The following is an 18560-nucleotide window of genomic DNA, read 5'->3' on the forward strand; positions in this document are numbered from 1 at the left end:
AACAGTCTAATGTATTCGAGGCATTTGGTGCTGATTTTAACTAATTATCAATAAAACTTTATTATTTTTTCTGTGTTGTTTGCACCTTGTCTGTGATACATATCCCTTGTATGGTCAATGAACAGATATGGGCTCACAAATCTTGAAAGGTATCATTTCTATGCTCAATAATGGCATTTAACTATTCTCCCAAAGTGTCCGCATACCCAGTCATATTCATTTTTTTTTTGTATAGCACAGTTATATTGTTACTTTTAAATGGTTTAGCAAATTGGTAATCCCGCCCTGCTTTCTTTTTGTATGTCTGTGCTTATATATGTCGACATATTTACACTATATGGACAAAAGTATTAGGACACACCTTCTTGAAGTCAGGTGCTTCAGTCAGACCCATTGCCACAGGTGTATAAAATCAAGCACGTAGACATTCAGTGTGCATTGTCAAACATTTGTGAAAAATTGGGTCGTTACAAAGAGCTCAGTGAGTTCAAGCGTGGTAATATGATAAGATGCTTTTGTGAAATGTCATCACTGACAGACATTCCACTGTCAACTGTAAGTGGTATGATTGGAATATTGGGAACAACAGCAGCTCAGCCACGAAGCGGAAGACCACGTAAAGTCACAGAGCGGGGTCATCAAGTGCTATGGTGCATAAAAGTCACCAACTCTCTGTTGACTCTATCTCATTTTGCACAGTGATATTTAAATGACAGTCCTCATAGTTACCCATCATTTTAATTGAATACTATAGGTACCCAAGAATACTTCCAATAGAACATTATGTGGAAAAAAAAACTTGATGCCAAGTGCATGGTTTTTGAATAAGCAGCAGCCGGTATGTGCCTGATATTCCTATAGCAACTGTACAGCAGGTGTCAAGGATACCGTGTCTCTAATGCTGAATCAGCGGGAGGATCAGAACTGGCTGATGGACCATGGTCTTTGCTGAAATCCCAACAGAAGCTACAAATCCTTGGGTCATTGCAGTTAGAGGTTTACAGATTGTTGTATTGTTTCATAATGGGGTTGTCTAAAACAGCAAGGAATGTCTTTTTTTTTTTTATATTATTGACAATAGGGAACATGCGTAGCAAATCTAATCACCCCAAATTAATATATTTCATTAACATTTTTAATGAAGGATCTATTTAATTTTTTTTTTTTTTGGTGCATTACCAGAAATCTGATATCCTATTAACACCAGGACAAGACAACTAATATTTAGAAAATCCCTAATCCATTACACCATGGGTCCTCAAACTCCGGCCCCCCAGATGTTGCTGAACTACAACTCCCATGATTCTCTGGCTATCTGTGTAATTCAAAGAATCATGGGAGTTGTAGTTCAGCAACATCTGGGGGGCCAGAGTTTGAGGACCCATGCATTACACCATCAAAAAAAATGTTTAAGAATAGTCTAAATCTATGTTGTGAATATTTATTGCCCAACTTCAAATTATTTGGGATCCACGACAAACTAATACAAATGTTTGGCCCAATTTTCTTAAAGAATACATCCAACCATACTCTTAATCCACCTATCAACGATGATAAAAGCTCTGGATCTGGCAATTCTCTTCAGAAAGTATCATTTTAAAATGTAACCTTTATAATATTTTACAGGTTTTTTTATATCATGGTTTGTGTTTTCATGTTTACATAGAACATGTATTGCTCTTTACGTTTGACGTACATCAGTACTTTCTAAAGCATAAATCGGAATTTTTACATAATCTCTCTAAATCCAGATTTGTTAATACATTTTGATGGTTGCTGACTAATTATACTTGTGTCAAGAATTCTGCATAGACCCTTTTTGTTTCTCCTATTTGTGTTGTAGGTTTATCTTTCATAATCGTACAAACGAATCTGAAATTAAAATAATTGGCTATGCTCTTTTCCATTTAACCCAATGAGGAGAGCAATTACAGAGTTCCGTAGGGGTCTATTTACTAAACAGCTAGTCACAGGGATTTGAAAACTATCTTACTTTACCCTTCTTTACTTTAGACAAACTAATCAATGCTACAAAACAATTTTAAGCTCTCTGTTTATTTTGTGCAAGTCTCACAAGTCATCTCAATCCATTTATTGTTGAATTCACCACATCTATTTATAGTTATTTTCTGAATAGATGTGTAGGTTTAAAGTATCTTTAGAAGTTCAGCGCAACTACATTTTCTTTACACTAGAAGCAATTTTTCCCGTCAACTGTATAGAGTTCTGAAATGCTGAAGGCCATTTAACCGCCATTCTAATTCTGTTTATTCCTCCTAATCAGCCAGTTGAGGAGTTGACCATGTTGTCATTGTTTTCTTTTATTTTCTTTAAAAGGACTATATATATTTGAAGATTTGCCATGTTTTGCTAATCTTAAGACCCAGGTACTCCGTATAATCCTCATTCTCGACAAATGTATATTTTTGCTTAAGGATTTTGATTTATTTAAGCCACATTGATGGCCAACACATTTTTGCACTTAATTTTTTTTTCTCAAAGCATTATGTTCAATTTTCTCTTGAGGTACCAATATTATTCAGGATATTGTTAAATCTATCGGTATTGTATAACCTTAAAGGACCACTATAGTGCCAGGAAAACATACTCGTTTTCCTGGCACTATAGGGTCTCTAGGTCCCCCCCACCCTTAGGGTCCCCCTCCCGCCGGGCTCTAAGGTGAGGAAGGGGTTAAACACATACCTTTTCTCCACCTCCGGGCTCCCTCGGCGGTGGGGACTCTCCGCCTTCTTTCCCCGTACGCACGCGCATTCAGCCAGTCCATAGGAAAGCATTCTCAATGCTTTCCTATGGACGCTGGCGTCTTCTCACTGTGAAAATCACAGTGAGAAGCGCTTCTAGCGGCTGTCAGTGAGACAGCCACTAGAGGCTGGATTAACCCATAGGTGTATGGGTATGTATGTGTATATATATAAAACATTTTAATTTCTTGTTTTAGTTATATATATATATATATATATATATGTGTGTATGTATGAATAGAATAAAATATAGAGACAAATATATATGTACATAATGGAAAAGAATATATGATCCTGTGCCTGTTCACTATATTAGAACATTTATATTTATTTGATACTTTTTTCCTTTTTTGTATTTTCTATTCTTTTTTCTGCATTCAAACTTCAAAGCTTTTCAGTAATATCACTGATTAAAAAAAAAAAAAGTAAACTTTGTATCAAACCTTGGACGTGGTGGGCACATCTTTTTTCCTTCACAGTATTAACCTAGGAACTGCCAAGTAAATTGCGGATTCTAATTGGCTGTTAGACCTTGGTTGGTATCTGCAGTTTTCTCAGTGACTGCCACCAAGACTTTAAACATTGTGATACAATTCCAATAATACCACCTCCACATTGAAATTATCAGATGCTCAAATGCTGATTGCAGCTAATCGTACTATAACTTTGTTATAAATAGCTTGGAACAGTCTGTTGGAAATATTATTTGAAACTGATTAATGGGCAGATCATTTTAGTGACTGTGCTACTTGAATACTCTGGTTAGCAATTTATAGCAAAACAAAATGAGCTCATCAGAAGCTGCCGTTATATATTTGTTTATTTTCATTAGATTTTTCTCTTTTTTTTTTTTATATCTTATTTTTTTTCTTCAAATTATTAAAAAGTTGCCATTGTTAATATAAACTGTGTTCTTTCTATCTATCTATCTACATGTGTATGTATATATAAAATATTTTCATTTCTTTTTTGAGTTAGTTTGTTAAAGTGCTTCTTTGTTTCACTAATCTCTGACAAGATAGAGTATATCTAAATTTTAGGAACATGTATCTCATTTGGAGCATTACTTTAGCCATAATTTTGTAATACAAGATTGAGCGAAAAATAAATCCTGTAACATGGCCTCCACAAATGCCTCGATGTACTGATGAAAGGCCTTTTCATATTGTCATACATCACGTCTCGGAGCCGAATTGCTAAATGAAACAGAAACAAATCTTCCAGACAAATACATCATCTGCTCTTCACTTACAGAGGGAGAACTATTCTCCTTTCCTCACTGGTAACGCTTTGTCGTGAGTGATAGATTTCCATTTTTCTTTTCTTCGCTCCGCACATCAGATTTCCAGCTCCGCACATTCTGTTCTAGCAGTTACATATGTAAGATAAAGGCAATCTCTTAAAATTCATAGGATTCACCGGTCACAACTCCTGTTTTACTATGGTGGAGACAACACTTGTACAAATGCTTCCACATGTGAAACCATCAAAACACCATCGCACAGTGAGAGACTGAACAGGGTATCGGGATACGTGGGGCAAACCATACTCTGGAGTGTTGGGGAACGTGTTCTGAAAGCAATGTTTCTTATATTCTTTTCTCAGCCTGCCCTCTCCCATTACTGCATTGTATTTATAAGAGGAAGCAGGATAACATTCCTTGCATTTTTTAGTACAGTACCAATTAGGATGTAATTCTAAACAAAGGAGGAGAGTCATAAGAAATGTGGGTCAGTACTGGATATTATCCAGGTAGAAAGTGGATGTTGTCCAGATGGAAATGTCAGAACGAACAGGGAAACCTATGATTCTTAAACCTCTTAATAGCATTATTAAATGCAGGGAGCACACTCTAAGTAAACACCTCAATGATGATATATCTTGCAGAGTGTTTCATGCATCTGAAACCTTTGTGTGAGTTATTTAGAGTGAGAGAAAAACAGAGTTGATTTCAGTAAACGTTGTTGGAGGTAGTGGAGATGATAAGTTTGAAATGAAGACATATTGCATATGCACGTAGCACTGTGATCTGTGTGTCTATGGCTGTTGCAGGAATACAGGGGTAGTGCACGCAGCATCAGTGCATGAAAGCCTCTTATCACCAGGTGGCGCTGCAAAGCATCTGCTTTGTCACTGTGTTCTGACAATTATGTGATATCCTTGTTTAGCACATACCCAAAGCGCATACATATATATATCAATTTTTTTTATTATTTTTTTTTTTTTTATAAGTGTGCATTCTTTTAATATTTTTGACCTTTATATTATTTACACAGAGTAGTATCTGACCGATTAGTTTACCCAGGAGGCAAGTTGTATTCATAGCCCCCTGCCCTCTCGAAATGTTTCATATAGCTAGGATGTCTGTATTTCTTCATTCTATACTGAGCCATTATTAGCCACACGATAGCACTGACACTGGCAGCTGATTGTGTATGTCTCAAACTTCCGTATTCAAAGCTCTTGTCTTGCTTCTTTTCAGCAAGTATTAGTCTCTAGTTCAGCTTTGTGCATTGGTTGAGAATTGGTCAGTTTAGGATTCTGGATGGGAGCTAAGGAAAAGACTGGGATCCAGATAAACATGTCTTTTCATTGATGGCTTTCGTTTATTACGTGCCATCAAGCAGTGTATTCCTGTGCAATTCATATGGCTATAATTAAGACCATAAACACCGTTTATACAAAGCAATACAATGGAATAGAGAGGTTTTCCATTAGTTTAGAGAAGGTCCACACAACAGTTAACAGAAGGTGAAGGAAGGAATTCTGGGATTATCAGGAGGGAGCAGTAACATTCTAACATTCTAAAGGGTTGAGGCAGTCTGTCCTGAGACAAGCAAGAGGAAGGAGGAGGATAGGCCACCTCATCCTTACACTGTCATTCATTGTAACATTGTAGCAGCAGAAAATGTCCATGTTATTCTTCCTGGTCTAACAGGGCTCTGTAGTCACTCAGTGCCAGACCCTGCAGAAGAAGATCTTTTACAGTTGTCCTATTCAGCCATGCCACAATAATGATAGGTGGGGGTTAAGAGGTACAAGGTGGTGTGGAAAGACTGGAATGACAGACAAACAAATTGACACCTGGGGTGAAATTGTGTGTTGGCAATACTACCTCCCCAACCCAAAGCTACTCATTTAGAAGGGAGCACTGTTGAGATTATATTTGTGCTTCAATTGGACGCGTTTAATGAATTGCATACTAAATGCTTTAAACTATTCAAAACCGTAAAATTAAACAGATAGCTAAAGATGACCCATTTGCTGAAAAGGCAGTCCTTTTTGTTTCTACAAACCAGGACGTGGCAATCGTGATGCGTGCTTAGCTTTTTCTAGTACGACTGAACTATACCTGAGCTGCAAAACTGCAACTCCCAACAACATGAAAAAATCATAACATGTAAAGCAGAATTTTGGAAGCAAATAAGATAAATATTCCTGGTTGAATTGGAGAAGCAGAAAGGAATAACTTTATGGAGCAAAACAATTAAAATAAAAACAAAAAACTAATGATAATAAAAAATATCCACCCAGCATAACGAACTGTGACCTAACCTACACAGTGCATCTAATACTAGGATTGCCAGTTTAAATATATATATATATGTGTAATGTATATACATGTTTTTTTTTCTTTACGATGAACTTTTAATTTGTTTCTTACAGTGCCTACAACAGCAGTATCAGAAACACGCTCTGTGGAACAGATTGAAACCACCGTATCCACAACGACCACCACGTCCCAGAAAGCTTTAATTAGCACAACCGTAGCCGCAGGTACAAAAGAGGGGAGCAGAGGTTCTAAACCCCCACCAGTAATTTCTACCACAAAAAATCCTCCGCTGACCAGCGTCTTTCCACTTCCTGAGCGATTCTGTGAAGCAAAGGAGGCTAGAGGAATAAGTTGGCCACAGACACAGCGAGGAATAATAGTGGAACGACCCTGCCCTAAAGGGACACGAGGTATACTCTTTCTATTCAGTTTCAAGCTAGATTTTTGTGAAAAAAACCTCATGTAACTAACAAAAGTATTTTGCATTTGTTTGTGTTTTTTTTTTTTTTTTATGTCTATAAAACCCTTTAAAATTGTGAGGATCCCATATCCTTTGTGTGCAGTTATAAAAGTTCAGCAAGCTACTGAAATTTGCTAGTATAAATGTAACTGTTTTGTCTGAAGTTTGTTCAGCTTTTTGATTTGGGGTCCATTTGTTTTAATCTGCCAGGAACGGCCTCATACCTCTGCTTGATCTCCAGTGGAACTTGGAAAATGAGTGGTCCAGATCTGAGTAACTGCACATCGCACTGGGTGAACCAGCTGGCACAGAAGGTTTGTCAACTTGATGTGCCCGTTTTAAGCCATGTTAACCCTCTGTCCTGACATGTTGTAGCGTTGGTCACTTCCCTCTGACACGCAACTCGATAATTTTTAAACTGCTAGATTAGCCAGGTGCTGGTTTTTAGTTTATAAACCCGTTTCCAGCGGTAAAACTGTACTCATTGTCATTACAGATTAGAGGTGGGGAAAATGCTGCCAGCCTTGCCAACGAGCTGGCAAAACACACCAAAAGCCAGATATTTGCTGGAGATGTAAGTTCGTCAGTAAGATTGATGGAGCAGTTAGTTGACATTCTTGATGCCCAGTTACAAGAACTCAAACCAAGCGAAAAGGACACTGTTGGGAGAAGTTATACCAAGGTAAAGTCAAACTGTTAAACGTTCCCCTAAAATGTTGGAACTGTCAAAGTGTATTTAGTTGTAGTAACCTTATATATATAATATCATTTTTTTTACCAGCCTCCTGCAGAGAAATGTTGTCTAATTTTTTTTTTTTTTTTTGGTGATTACAAAGCTGTTTTCTTTCCGTTTTATTTTAGCTATGGACATATTCAGGATGGACAAGCCTTCTACCTTCTCCTATGTTAGGAGTTGTATACCTTGCTTATTCATCCTATATATATTTTACAATTTGTTGACTTTCAGTATTTATGTCAAAAACCTTTCAGCCCTGCACCCTGCTAAATTAAATGTAAAACACATTCATACAGCTAACCAGTCTCCTTTTACATCTAACATTCTCATTTTCTTTTTTAAAAAGCTTCAAAAGCGAGAGAAGACATGCAGGGCTTATCTTAAGGTATCACCTTCCCTCTTGTTGTTCCCTGCTTCTTCCTCTGCCTCAGTTACCTGCCACACCTTCTCGCCACCCATTCTGCATGCCCTTCACCCACCAGTCTGTGATAAATGTCTGCTGTAGCTCTGGACTGCTCTCCTCCTATAGTCCGTCTGTAACCCAATGATAATCATTTGGATTGAAAATGCACCATTTCAAAGATTCTGCAAAAGAATGTGGCCATGACATATATGTATGCATTGCGTACACTCCTTAAAGTCTCTTCTATTCTATTCTTATCACAGACTGTAGTTAGGGTTTTGCATTATGTTTGGGTCAGAACAAAAAGCACCTGATAATTGAAATTGATAATTATAATTGATATTCTGACTAGCACTATATATTTTTTTTTTTTCTTACCCATGGGCATAAATTGATATATTGTTTGCACAGACATTTGACTATATATCTCTTGCTGGGGATTGCACATTTTTTATGTTATTTTTGAACATATACAAAGATATTTCTTTTCACTCAGTCGTTCTGGTTATATGCAACGCTGAATGATCTTTCATTTCTGCCCAGTGTCATTTTCTTTCCGTCTCAAATGAGTTCCATGGTTCTGATAAGGCTGCTAAAATGTTTTAAATTGCAAATCAAAAGCTGACTTACACAATGCAAATTAGAGCAATCCCATCCCAATGACAGGAGTCATTTGACATTCAGACTTGATGCTCCAATCTTTTTCTTTTTTTTTTCTGGCTAATGAATATACCTGCATTTTGACAGTTAAATTTTGTGGCAGCATCTCGTGCCCTAGTTCTTTTTAGAGGTCTGGTGAAAACCCCTTTCATTCTCTACCTGGTGCCCATTTATGGAGACAGAAAGAGGATATTAAGATGGATTAAGCTAATTAATCTTCTCTCTCCAAGTGCCTTTACCAGCCTTCTTCTTTTTCATTTGCCTGCCCACATTGTCATATTGTGAACAAGCATTTCTCCCTCTGCATAACAAATGAAGGTCTTTAACAGTCACCAAAGCACATTTCCCTATTCTTTAAATTCACATTAGCTGACCGTAAATCGCACAATCCCACAATAAAGTGACTGATTTAATGCAAGCTACATTATCTGTGCATTAAATAAAAACATGCTTTAAGTTGATTAAACAATTAGTGTGATAGACAAGAGTAGTTAGTGTGAAATTATTGAAGTTTTCCTTCTTTCAATTTTTTTTTTGTTTCATCTGTTGTAGCTGTTGGGGCCTAAAAGGCTGAATCTTGACCTCAAAGTGCAGTGTCTCTGTAATATTCAGAGAAATCGTTAATAAATCTGTCATCACGCACAGATTAAAAATGATATCAGAGACACTTGACTTTGCTAATCATTTTGACTGGGTCATACCTCACTGCTGGTGGAGAGGCGCTAACCTCTGAATCATGCTGTCCATGAGACGGACAATCTCCACTCAACTGCATCTCTAAATTATATACTAATTCTTGCAGGGTTTGTGGGTTTTTTTCTTCCTTGTTTTTTTTGCGGAATGATTGAAAGCATTTTATTCGAAGCTTTTAAGAACAGCAAGAGGCTCATTTAGCTGTAAAAAAAAATGCTTAGACTTTCATCTGACTCTATTCACTATAGCTGGGAATGCATGATTGTGACATCTGACCTAGCGATCCTCTGCACACAGATTACCAGCATCTCCTCCAGCTTCTTCAGTATATTATATCCTCATTGTGGAACCTCACTAAGGTTCCTCTGTGCAGTAGTTTTAGATCAAGTTACCCACCGCCTTCAAATGTTTGTAGAGGTTCCGAAGGCGCTCACTAGCTCCATCTTTTCTACTCCTAATACTGTCGGGAATTCTGAAGCCTCCCTGGAACCCAGATCGGTTTTCTGCTGATTTCTTTATCAAATCTTACACAAATCATATCAAATCAAATACAACATAATTATATTTGTAAGGGATGTTATATGCAAACCCTATACATAAATCTGAATTTATAATTCTTGATCTATATTTAGAATTGTTGTTTAATGTCTTAAATCATGTGCCTGCTGTATATTCTGGTTTTCTTTTTTTTTCATGCATGTTCCTCATTCGCCTGGGTCACTATTTTACTTTGCAGCATTTTCCTCTGTACTACTTTTATTTTTATTGTTTTTCATCTTAAATGGGTTCACTGTATCACTATTATTTTTTTTCTGGTTAGCAGATAACTCTCAATAATTGTGATACGTTTCCACGGGTGTCTAACAAATGCTTATGTGTGTACCCAGGCTATCGTTGATACAGTGGATAACCTGCTGAGACCTGACGCGTTGCAGTCTTGGAGGGACATGAACTCTTCGGAACAAGCGCATATTGCCACAATGCTACTGGATACATTAGAAGAAAGTGCCTTCATCTTGGCTGACAACTTGGTAGATCCTACAAGAGTTTCAATGCCCACAGAAAATATCAGTAAGTCCAATCACTTAATTACTGGGTGTAACCTGTGGATGCCAGAAGTATACACAGTACCCTGCAAAGCACTGTGTTGGGTATATCTCTGGCACTCAATGAGACACGGGTGGTGTTATTTATAAAGGTTTACCTTTAGATTTGTTTGTGCTATTTTTTAATTTTTAATTTTTTTTGTACAGTTATTTAATATTACTAATTATTTTATATATGTTCTTTGTTTATCACAAGTTTGATTAAAAAAAAACTTGTTACAGAATTTAGATGATTCAGTGTTTTAGAATGCTCTTTAATAATAATTTCATTTTTTTTTTTTTAAATCGTTTGTATATTATAAATGCAAGGGCAAGCAATTCAGATGAATTGGTTTCTGAAATGATTTGGGGTTAGTATAGAAGAAAAATGTGGTATTTCTTATTTCCGTGATTAAGCACAACTTGTCTTTTAGGTTGATAGCATTATCCCATTCACAGCCAGCATTCTTTCTGTTATTCTGCAACGTGACTATCTCTAAAATATATCCATGTTTGAAACCATTGATCTCATACACATTTCTTTAACCCCTTAAGGACACATGACATGTGTGACATGTCATGATTCCCTTTTATTCCAGAAGTTTGGTCCTTAAGGGGTTAAATGGTCTCCATATTAAAAAGGAAACTATTAGGTTCTCTTCAAACTGAACTTTTGCTCCTTCACTCTTCAATATTGGGTATAATTACAAAAGTCAGGTGAATTGGAACTTGCTTGAAAATCCTGGTTTTTAACCTCATTTACCCTCTTTGGTAGGTGACCCGTAGGAGTTTGACGTGTGAAGTATAAGTATTTAGAATTCACAAGCTTGCAGATATATAGAGTTCTATTACTGCATTCTAAGCCTGCCGAATAGCTGGAAATGTAACATTATAATGCCATGAAGTTGACTGAAGATTTAGATTTCAATGTGCCTTTCATATAAGTTAAGCGCCGCTTTCTCTTAGCAGAACCGTTTCAGTGTTTTGTGCTGCACATGTTGAGCAGGCTTATAATAGCTGCATTGTAATGGTTCCGTGTTCCCTCTTTCTTCTTCCCCTTAACTAGTCCTCGAGGTGGCCGTGCTCAGCACAGAGGGCCAGGTGCAAGAGTTGAAATTTCCTCAGGGCAATAAAGGAGGCAATTTGATCCAGCTCTCAGCAAACACCGTTAAACAAAACAGCAGAAACGGTAAGTCAGGGGACACATGGTCTTCAAGTCTTTGTTAAACCTACCAGCTCTGAAACCTTAGATCGCCAATTGTTTATTAGGAAATGTGCACTATTCTTTCTTTTGCTTTCTACGAGCTGCAGAAACATCTGTACCACAGCTCTAATTTCTACAATGTTTTTCTCGAACACGATAATGTAGACGTCATTATAAACTTATTTCCCTGATTTTGGTTAATTTCGTACGTTCAGCATTGCATCGTTTGTTGCTTATGGTTTGTATTTCTCCTTGTGCTAGGGCACGCAAAGTTTGTCTTCATTCTCTACAAAAGCCTCGGGCAGTTTCTTAGCACGGAAAATGCAACAATAAAGCTAGCACCAGAACTGGTTGGTCGGAACAACACAATTGCTGTAAACTCGCACATCATCGCAGCTTCCATAAACAAAGAGTCCAGTCGCGTGTACCTAACGGATCCTGTGTTTTTTACACTGGAACACATTGATGTGAGTTAATCTGAATTAAGTGAAACGCCATAAAATCAGCAAAATGGCGGCAGTTTAGGATAAGTAAAAATAAGTTTTCATTAGGATTTGAAATGCTCGGCTAGGTCAGAGTAAGAGTTTATTTGAGTCAATGAACATAAAATTAAATGAACCCGGTTCAGTGATTATTAGAACTTAAGTGTATTCTTAATGAAAGCTAATTCAGTAATCAACATGAAAATGTAAATGAGTCGAATTAATTTGTGAGTGAAAATTAACTCTTCGTTTAGCAGCAGGACTGCAAAATCTAAACTTCTATTACTCTGCATAAATTAGTAGATTTAGGGGCCTCCAAGGGAAATGGGATGATAGGTCATTTAAAGAACATTTCCTGTCGTGTTCTTGTTTTCCCCTTGATTGAAAATGAATTTAAGAAGTAAATACACAGGTTTTCCATTTTGGGGTGGAATGGGGAGGGGGATAAACAGCCTTTTTCTGAGAGCAAGCATGTGCCTTGCAGGTCTCTTTATTGTATGGTTTAGAAACTGCTGCTGTTTCGAAGATCCTTTTGAAGTATATATATATATATATATATATATATATATATATATATATATTTTTTTTAACTTCTGCGACTTTGTAACTCTAGTTATGCTGTTAGATCCATTATGTGAGATCCAATTGCTCAGTTTAAAATATAATGAAGACAATGAACTGTCACATGCCAGTTGGCATGTAGCAACTCTTAAGTGGTGTAGCTGCTACATCAATACATATACTCAGAGTTCATATGCAAGCTCTCTGGCCCCTTGCTGGTAAAAAAAAACCAAAAAAATCTTAGAAAATAGGGCAAATATATATTTTTGTAGCCTGCCAGCCGTAATCCGTTTGAGGACGAGCTTTAAATAACCCAGCATGTATTTATATGAATATATGTTGCCAAGCCTAGAAAAGATGAGTTCAGACTTTGGGCTCAGTATTTTTGAACTATTTTTGAAGTATAATGAACTATTATACATCCACACAATACACATGTTCAGATATATGTATATATATATATTTTACACCACTGTTTATTCTTTTTCCTAACATTTTTATTTGTTCTTCAGCCCAATAATTATTTTAATGCCAACTGTTCATTTTGGAATTACTCGGAGCGAACTATGATGGGGTATTGGTCCACACAAGGCTGCCGACTTGTAGAAACAAACCGAACACACACCACTTGCGCTTGCAGCCATTTAACAAACTTTGCCATACTGATGGCCCATAGAGAGATTACGGTGAGTGTGTCCATTTATGCTGCATGATGGACTTATTCTTCAATAAAACCTCTGTTTGTTTCCCTGATATTTGCTTACATTTGTATTTTGTTTAACAGCAAATCTGAACTTGTGCTTTCTATAGTTAATTGACATTCAATGTTAAACTTGTTAAAACATAATTTGTCTTAAATTTCTTTCTATATCAGATTCATGCATCCTGCCATTGTCAGAAAATCGACATCCATTACTTGTATATGGCTCTTGTTAATGAAATTGGCATTTTCTGACTCAATACATCCCTTTACTAATTTTTATGCAACACTTTTGTTGCTCTTTATTTCCATGTTTGTCTTTAAACCATATGTACAAACTGAATGAAGATGCCTTGGCTTAAACAGGGGGCGTAGGAAAATTGCTTCCTGCATGATCAGAAGAGTTGAGCAGCCAGAGACCGAATTAGATTGACATTTGCAGCTGAAATGCTTTAGTTTTTTTTTTTTTAATTTAAGTACAATCTTTCTGTTTGTGATATCAAGTCTGTTGTTATACAGCTTTAGTAATTTACCATTTCTGTTTGCAGTTCAAGGACCACATGCACGAGTTGCTGCTCACTGTAATCACGTGGGTCGGGATCGTGATCTCTCTTGTCTGCCTCGCCATTTGCATCTTCACTTTCTGCTTTTTCCGTGGCCTGCAGAATGATCGGAACACAATTCACAAGAACCTTTGCATCAATCTCTTCATCGCTGAATTTCTTTTCTTGGTTGGCATAAACAAGACAGATTATGTGGTAGGCCTTTGACTCTTATGTTTTCTTTAAGTTGAATTTAACAATCCTTCTTTCACTCATCTATATATATATATATATATATATATATATATATATATATATATATATATATATATATATATATATATATATATATTCCCTCTAATACAAGTCATCACAAAGTTTACACATTTGCATTACTACTTTTAATTTTTTTTTAAACTCTGGTGAAATAATGTAATTGCAGCTTCAGTCCTGTGTTACAATACACTTAATTGCCATTCTGAGTGACTGTTGCATTTTTGTACCAGTGTCATTCTATAGATGTACCCTATACGTTGAATTGCTACTTAATTGGTGGGGTTCTCCTTCTGTCATTTACCAGATTGCTTGCCCCATCTTTGCTGGCCTACTACACTTTTTCTTTCTTGCTGCCTTCGCTTGGATGTGTCTTGAAGGAGTCCAGCTCTACCTCATGTTGGTGGAGGTGTTTGAAAGCGAATATTCGAGAAAGAGATATTACTATGTGGCAGGTTACCTCTTCCCTGCTACTGTCGTTGGCGTCTCAGCCGCGATTGACTACAAAAGCTATGGAACTGACAAGGCGTAAGTAATTGCAAGCGAGGCAAGTGTCTGAGCAAATTATTCGTTTTTTTTAAATTCTCGTTAGCTAGTAAATGTTACCAACTTGACAAAAATACTCTGAAGACGTTATTAGCGAGAGGAAGCGTTATGTGCAAGTTGTAATCATTTTCAAAATGCTGGCTGAGATAAATTTACATATAAAAGGCTTTAAAAAAAGAAATCTGACTCTTTAGTATTTTGTGGCCACACATTTTATCTTCACAATGTTTAGCCCAGCACTTTTAGGCTAAGACTTATTGTTTTCTGCAATATTATTCATTCAGCGCTCATTTTACTTCTGTATTAACAATCGGTTTTGTAATGAAAAATTTTATTAGGATTTCTCTTTTTTTTTTTTTCTCTGAATATGCATATTCAATAATTAGCAATAATTCTTTTATACTAATGCCAGGCTTTTTCCGGAAGTGTTTTGCATAAGATATTAGCTAGCGAAAAAGATGAATTTGTGTTGCATTTTAATTCAGTGAATTTATTTCCTTGTTTAAACACTGTAAAATTGCATAGATAGACAAAACAAACTTATACATGTGATTAGAAAATATACAGCTATCGAGATAGCTATTGTTCTATTTGTATAGCTATCTAGTTGTTTTAGATTTAGAGAGAACTCTTAATGCATCTTACCAGTGTTCCTCACTGGATCTTAGAGGGACAGAAGCTTTAGATCAGAAATATTTTATTGACACGAGAGAATTGTATTTATATGAAGAGAAGTGTATTCCATTAATCACTTCAATAAATACGAATAGACAAGCTTCCATGTGGAGTCCAGACCTATAAGTTTATGCATCATTTAATCTAATATAGTATATTATATTAAATCCCACTTGGGTTGTGCTTTAATGTCCTACTGTTTTTCAGTCGAACTCGACAGCTGAACATTTTATGTCTGCTACGTTCCACTGTGACACCTATTTTGCATTTACTATAGAGATAAAAGGCCTGATACAAAGAGCATAACGATTAGCCTGGAAAAAAATAATTATGTTTTACTGGTTGCCAAGATCAGACCTGTCTCGCAAATGTCTTAAACTAGTCCAAATAAATAAAACAAGCATTTTGATAAATTATTAACCTAACAGTCTTGCCGCAGTTCGATGAAGTGGACTTCCTATGCATACTATGAGGCTACCTAGCATTAGCTATGGGTGATTAAATTAAGTTTGAATGCATATTAAATATGCCATTTTCTTTCTTTTGGAAGGTGCTGGTTGAGGATAGACAACAATTTTATCTGGAGTTTCCTTGGTCCTGTTGCTTTCATTATTCTGGTAAGAATTTATTTTTATTTTTTTATTTTGTATTGCCTTGTGATAAAATCAGACACTCGAACTGTATATTTAAATTATATTGGTAATGCATAAAACCTATATAAATTGAGCTGGAATAAGAGGTTACTTTTGAGTATTATATGGTACCGCACCATTCAGGGTCCTGCTTCAGATGTAGGGCCATATGAAATGGTACAATTCTGTTAGGGCGGAGCTACTATATAATCCATTGATTGGTGGACAGGAAGAGCATTTTTTCGAAACCCCGCATGGCCCCTGAAGGGTCTGACTTGCAGTGGAAACGCTCACCAGAATAGGCTGGACCTTTCTAAACCTTCCAAACTGTACCGACCTGAACTGATCCGCTCACTGGAAACGAGGCATAACTGGTTTATTTAATCTCAATCTTAGGGTTAATAACACCACTTTCATCCACAGCACACCATCTGTATCTCTTAAGGTCATAGAAGCTCTTTCTTAGGCCATAGTGATTTGACTCCCCTTTTTCTGAAGAACCAGCTGGGGATTGTGTGTAGGGACACGTGTTGCATTAGCAGTAGCTAATGAGGTATTCTCTCATTCCGGATGCCCACAGTGTTTAATTCTTACTCTTGCTCTTTGACTTGTTACTCTGAGTAAAATCGCGTTAACGCTGCACATTAGCTTGCCATGTGACTAGCACAGTATATACGCAGAAAACGGTACTTCGTCTTGTTTTATCATGACAGATTCTCTTAGAAAATGGTCTGCTAACCTGGTGAATATAACAAAAAGCTGGGAATCAATTCTACACTATAAAGTGGCTTCCAATTTCAGCTAATTTATCTTCTCTGAAGTGTAAAGCCTTGTCTGTCTTCAAAGACAAATGTATTTCAAGATAAAATATCAGTGAAGAAATGTTGTATTAATCTTTTCATGAAAGGAGCCTGACAACTACTTGCATTAACCTTTTTTTTTTTTCTCCTTTTTCTAAACATATAAGCAAAACCTTTTTTTTACTTAAATATCTAAGTGTAGGGAGTCTGTGAGTCCTGTAAATAGTGTTTGTTCTTTCTTCAATTCTCTATTTTTTTTCTTTTCTTTTTTACATTTTACTGCTTCTCCCTTCAGAATAATTTTTTTGTTATTTACCCTTATTTATATACACTTTTTTGGGAGGCTGTAGGGGGGGATTTGTAGTTAGTTTAGCGCTGTTTTTTTTCCCACAACAAGTCCAAACATGAATATATCACAGTCCAAGGACTCGGATTCACTTTTGTCCGTGTTGACTTGGAATCAACTATTATTTACGGACTATGACATTATTATCTTCTAGCAAATTGTTTAGCCTGTAAAGTGTAGGGCCTTTGGGAGCTATATTCCCAACGTCAAAAAAATGAAACAGCAGGTAGCAATCACAGTGCTGTCCCTGAGAGTAATTCTTCTGTTACAATTGCTTTGCCCTCTAATCGTCCAGAGCTTTGCATGCTTCTTGAGCCTACCAGCACCCAGCGGTATGCGAAGCATTTTTAGTGACCATTGACTAAGCAACACGACGAGTTCAGGCTCTTTGTATATTGTGTTCTGTACACTTATTCCTCTTGAAGACAATCCACTCCCAACCTCACAGAAGTGGTAGGCGAAGCTTTCTTCCACTTTCAGCTCTGTCTCCAATATGCCGTTCTTGTTGCGCGCGGGTTATCATATCCATGAAAAAGAAGCGTGTAAGTAATGAGCGGTGGGAACCATTAGCATGGCTGAAATGTCTTAATGAAAGCTTAGATCATGACACGTCAGGAGCTGTTCTTATCATTTGGACAGCTCCATCTGCATCTTTAATAATTCATTCAGTTCACAAAGAGTTCATATGCGCGCACTCATTTAGAAACCTTCTTTTGAGCAACACCTCTTTCCCTGCCAGTCCCAGAGAGGGCTGGTCTTCTGCATGACTTGCTGCAAAGCTATCCAGAAACAAGCGCAGTTTCAGGGACGCACTCTCACCAGGTAACAAAAGCTCCAGGGAGACCAAATCGGGTCAGAACACGATCAGTTCAGCTAGGTTACTTTAGAATGGTGTTTTTGTTCTCCTGTCTTATCATATCCATGTCAGCACTGCAGGCTGTGTGGAATGAATTTTTAAATGCAAATCTCAGGCAGACATGATTCAATTGAGCAGCTTGATGGAAATAAAACACACAGCAGGATGTACTGTAAGGGGGCAGAGGAAAGACGCGCAGACTCCTATCACTTGCTGGAGTTTTATTTTCCAACATAGAAGCTTTGACTTCATTCTATTACCATAAAAGCCTCCGATGACACAGTCTCCAAAAACAGTTTTTAATGTAAAATAAAATGTACAACTAAGGAATTCTGAAAATAAAAACATGCCATTCAAAGATTACAGCTCTTGCATTAATTAATTAATTTACCATTTTCTGCAATCACACAGATTAAAGTCATTGTGAAAAAACAAATGAAAACGTCATTTAAAGTAACCGGTGGTCAAGCTTGCCTATGATTAAGCACTGCATAGAAAAAGAAAGCTTGAGGCTAAATCTACTTCTTATTTATTTATATTTATTTTTCTTTTTTTTTTTTTTTCTATTTTTCTTTTTATTGCTGGGATGTG

At 36.7% G+C, this 18560-nt stretch overlaps 1 protein-coding gene across 17 annotated transcripts in view; it reads left to right on the plus strand.

Moving 5' to 3' along the window:
• Positions 1-18560, plus strand: part of ADGRL2 (adhesion G protein-coupled receptor L2) — a 154803-nt gene that overhangs the window by 117962 nt on the left and 18281 nt on the right. For 10 of the 17 annotated variants that reach the window (XM_063427972.1, XM_063427973.1, XM_063427980.1 and 7 more), the window contains exons 6-16: positions 6429-6725; positions 6986-7089; positions 7272-7457; positions 7858-7896; positions 10155-10338; positions 11419-11541; positions 11818-12023; positions 13112-13285; positions 13848-14057; positions 14422-14642; positions 15886-15952. In XM_063427972.1, coding sequence (XP_063284042.1) covers positions 6429-6725; positions 6986-7089; positions 7272-7457; positions 7858-7896; positions 10155-10338; positions 11419-11541; positions 11818-12023; positions 13112-13285; positions 13848-14057; positions 14422-14642; positions 15886-15952 — 1811 coding nt within the window. The remainder of the gene's footprint in view (positions 1-6428; positions 6726-6985; positions 7090-7271; positions 7458-7857; positions 7897-10154; positions 10339-11418; positions 11542-11817; positions 12024-13111; positions 13286-13847; positions 14058-14421; positions 14643-15885; positions 15953-18560) is intronic. The other 7 variants (XM_063427975.1, XM_063427988.1, XM_063427989.1 and 4 more) reach the window with 1 other exon arrangement.

The sequence above is a fragment of the Pelobates fuscus genome, chromosome 7 (assembly GCF_036172605.1).
Source record: "Pelobates fuscus isolate aPelFus1 chromosome 7, aPelFus1.pri, whole genome shotgun sequence".
NCBI lineage: Eukaryota > Metazoa > Chordata > Amphibia > Anura > Pelobatidae > Pelobates > Pelobates fuscus.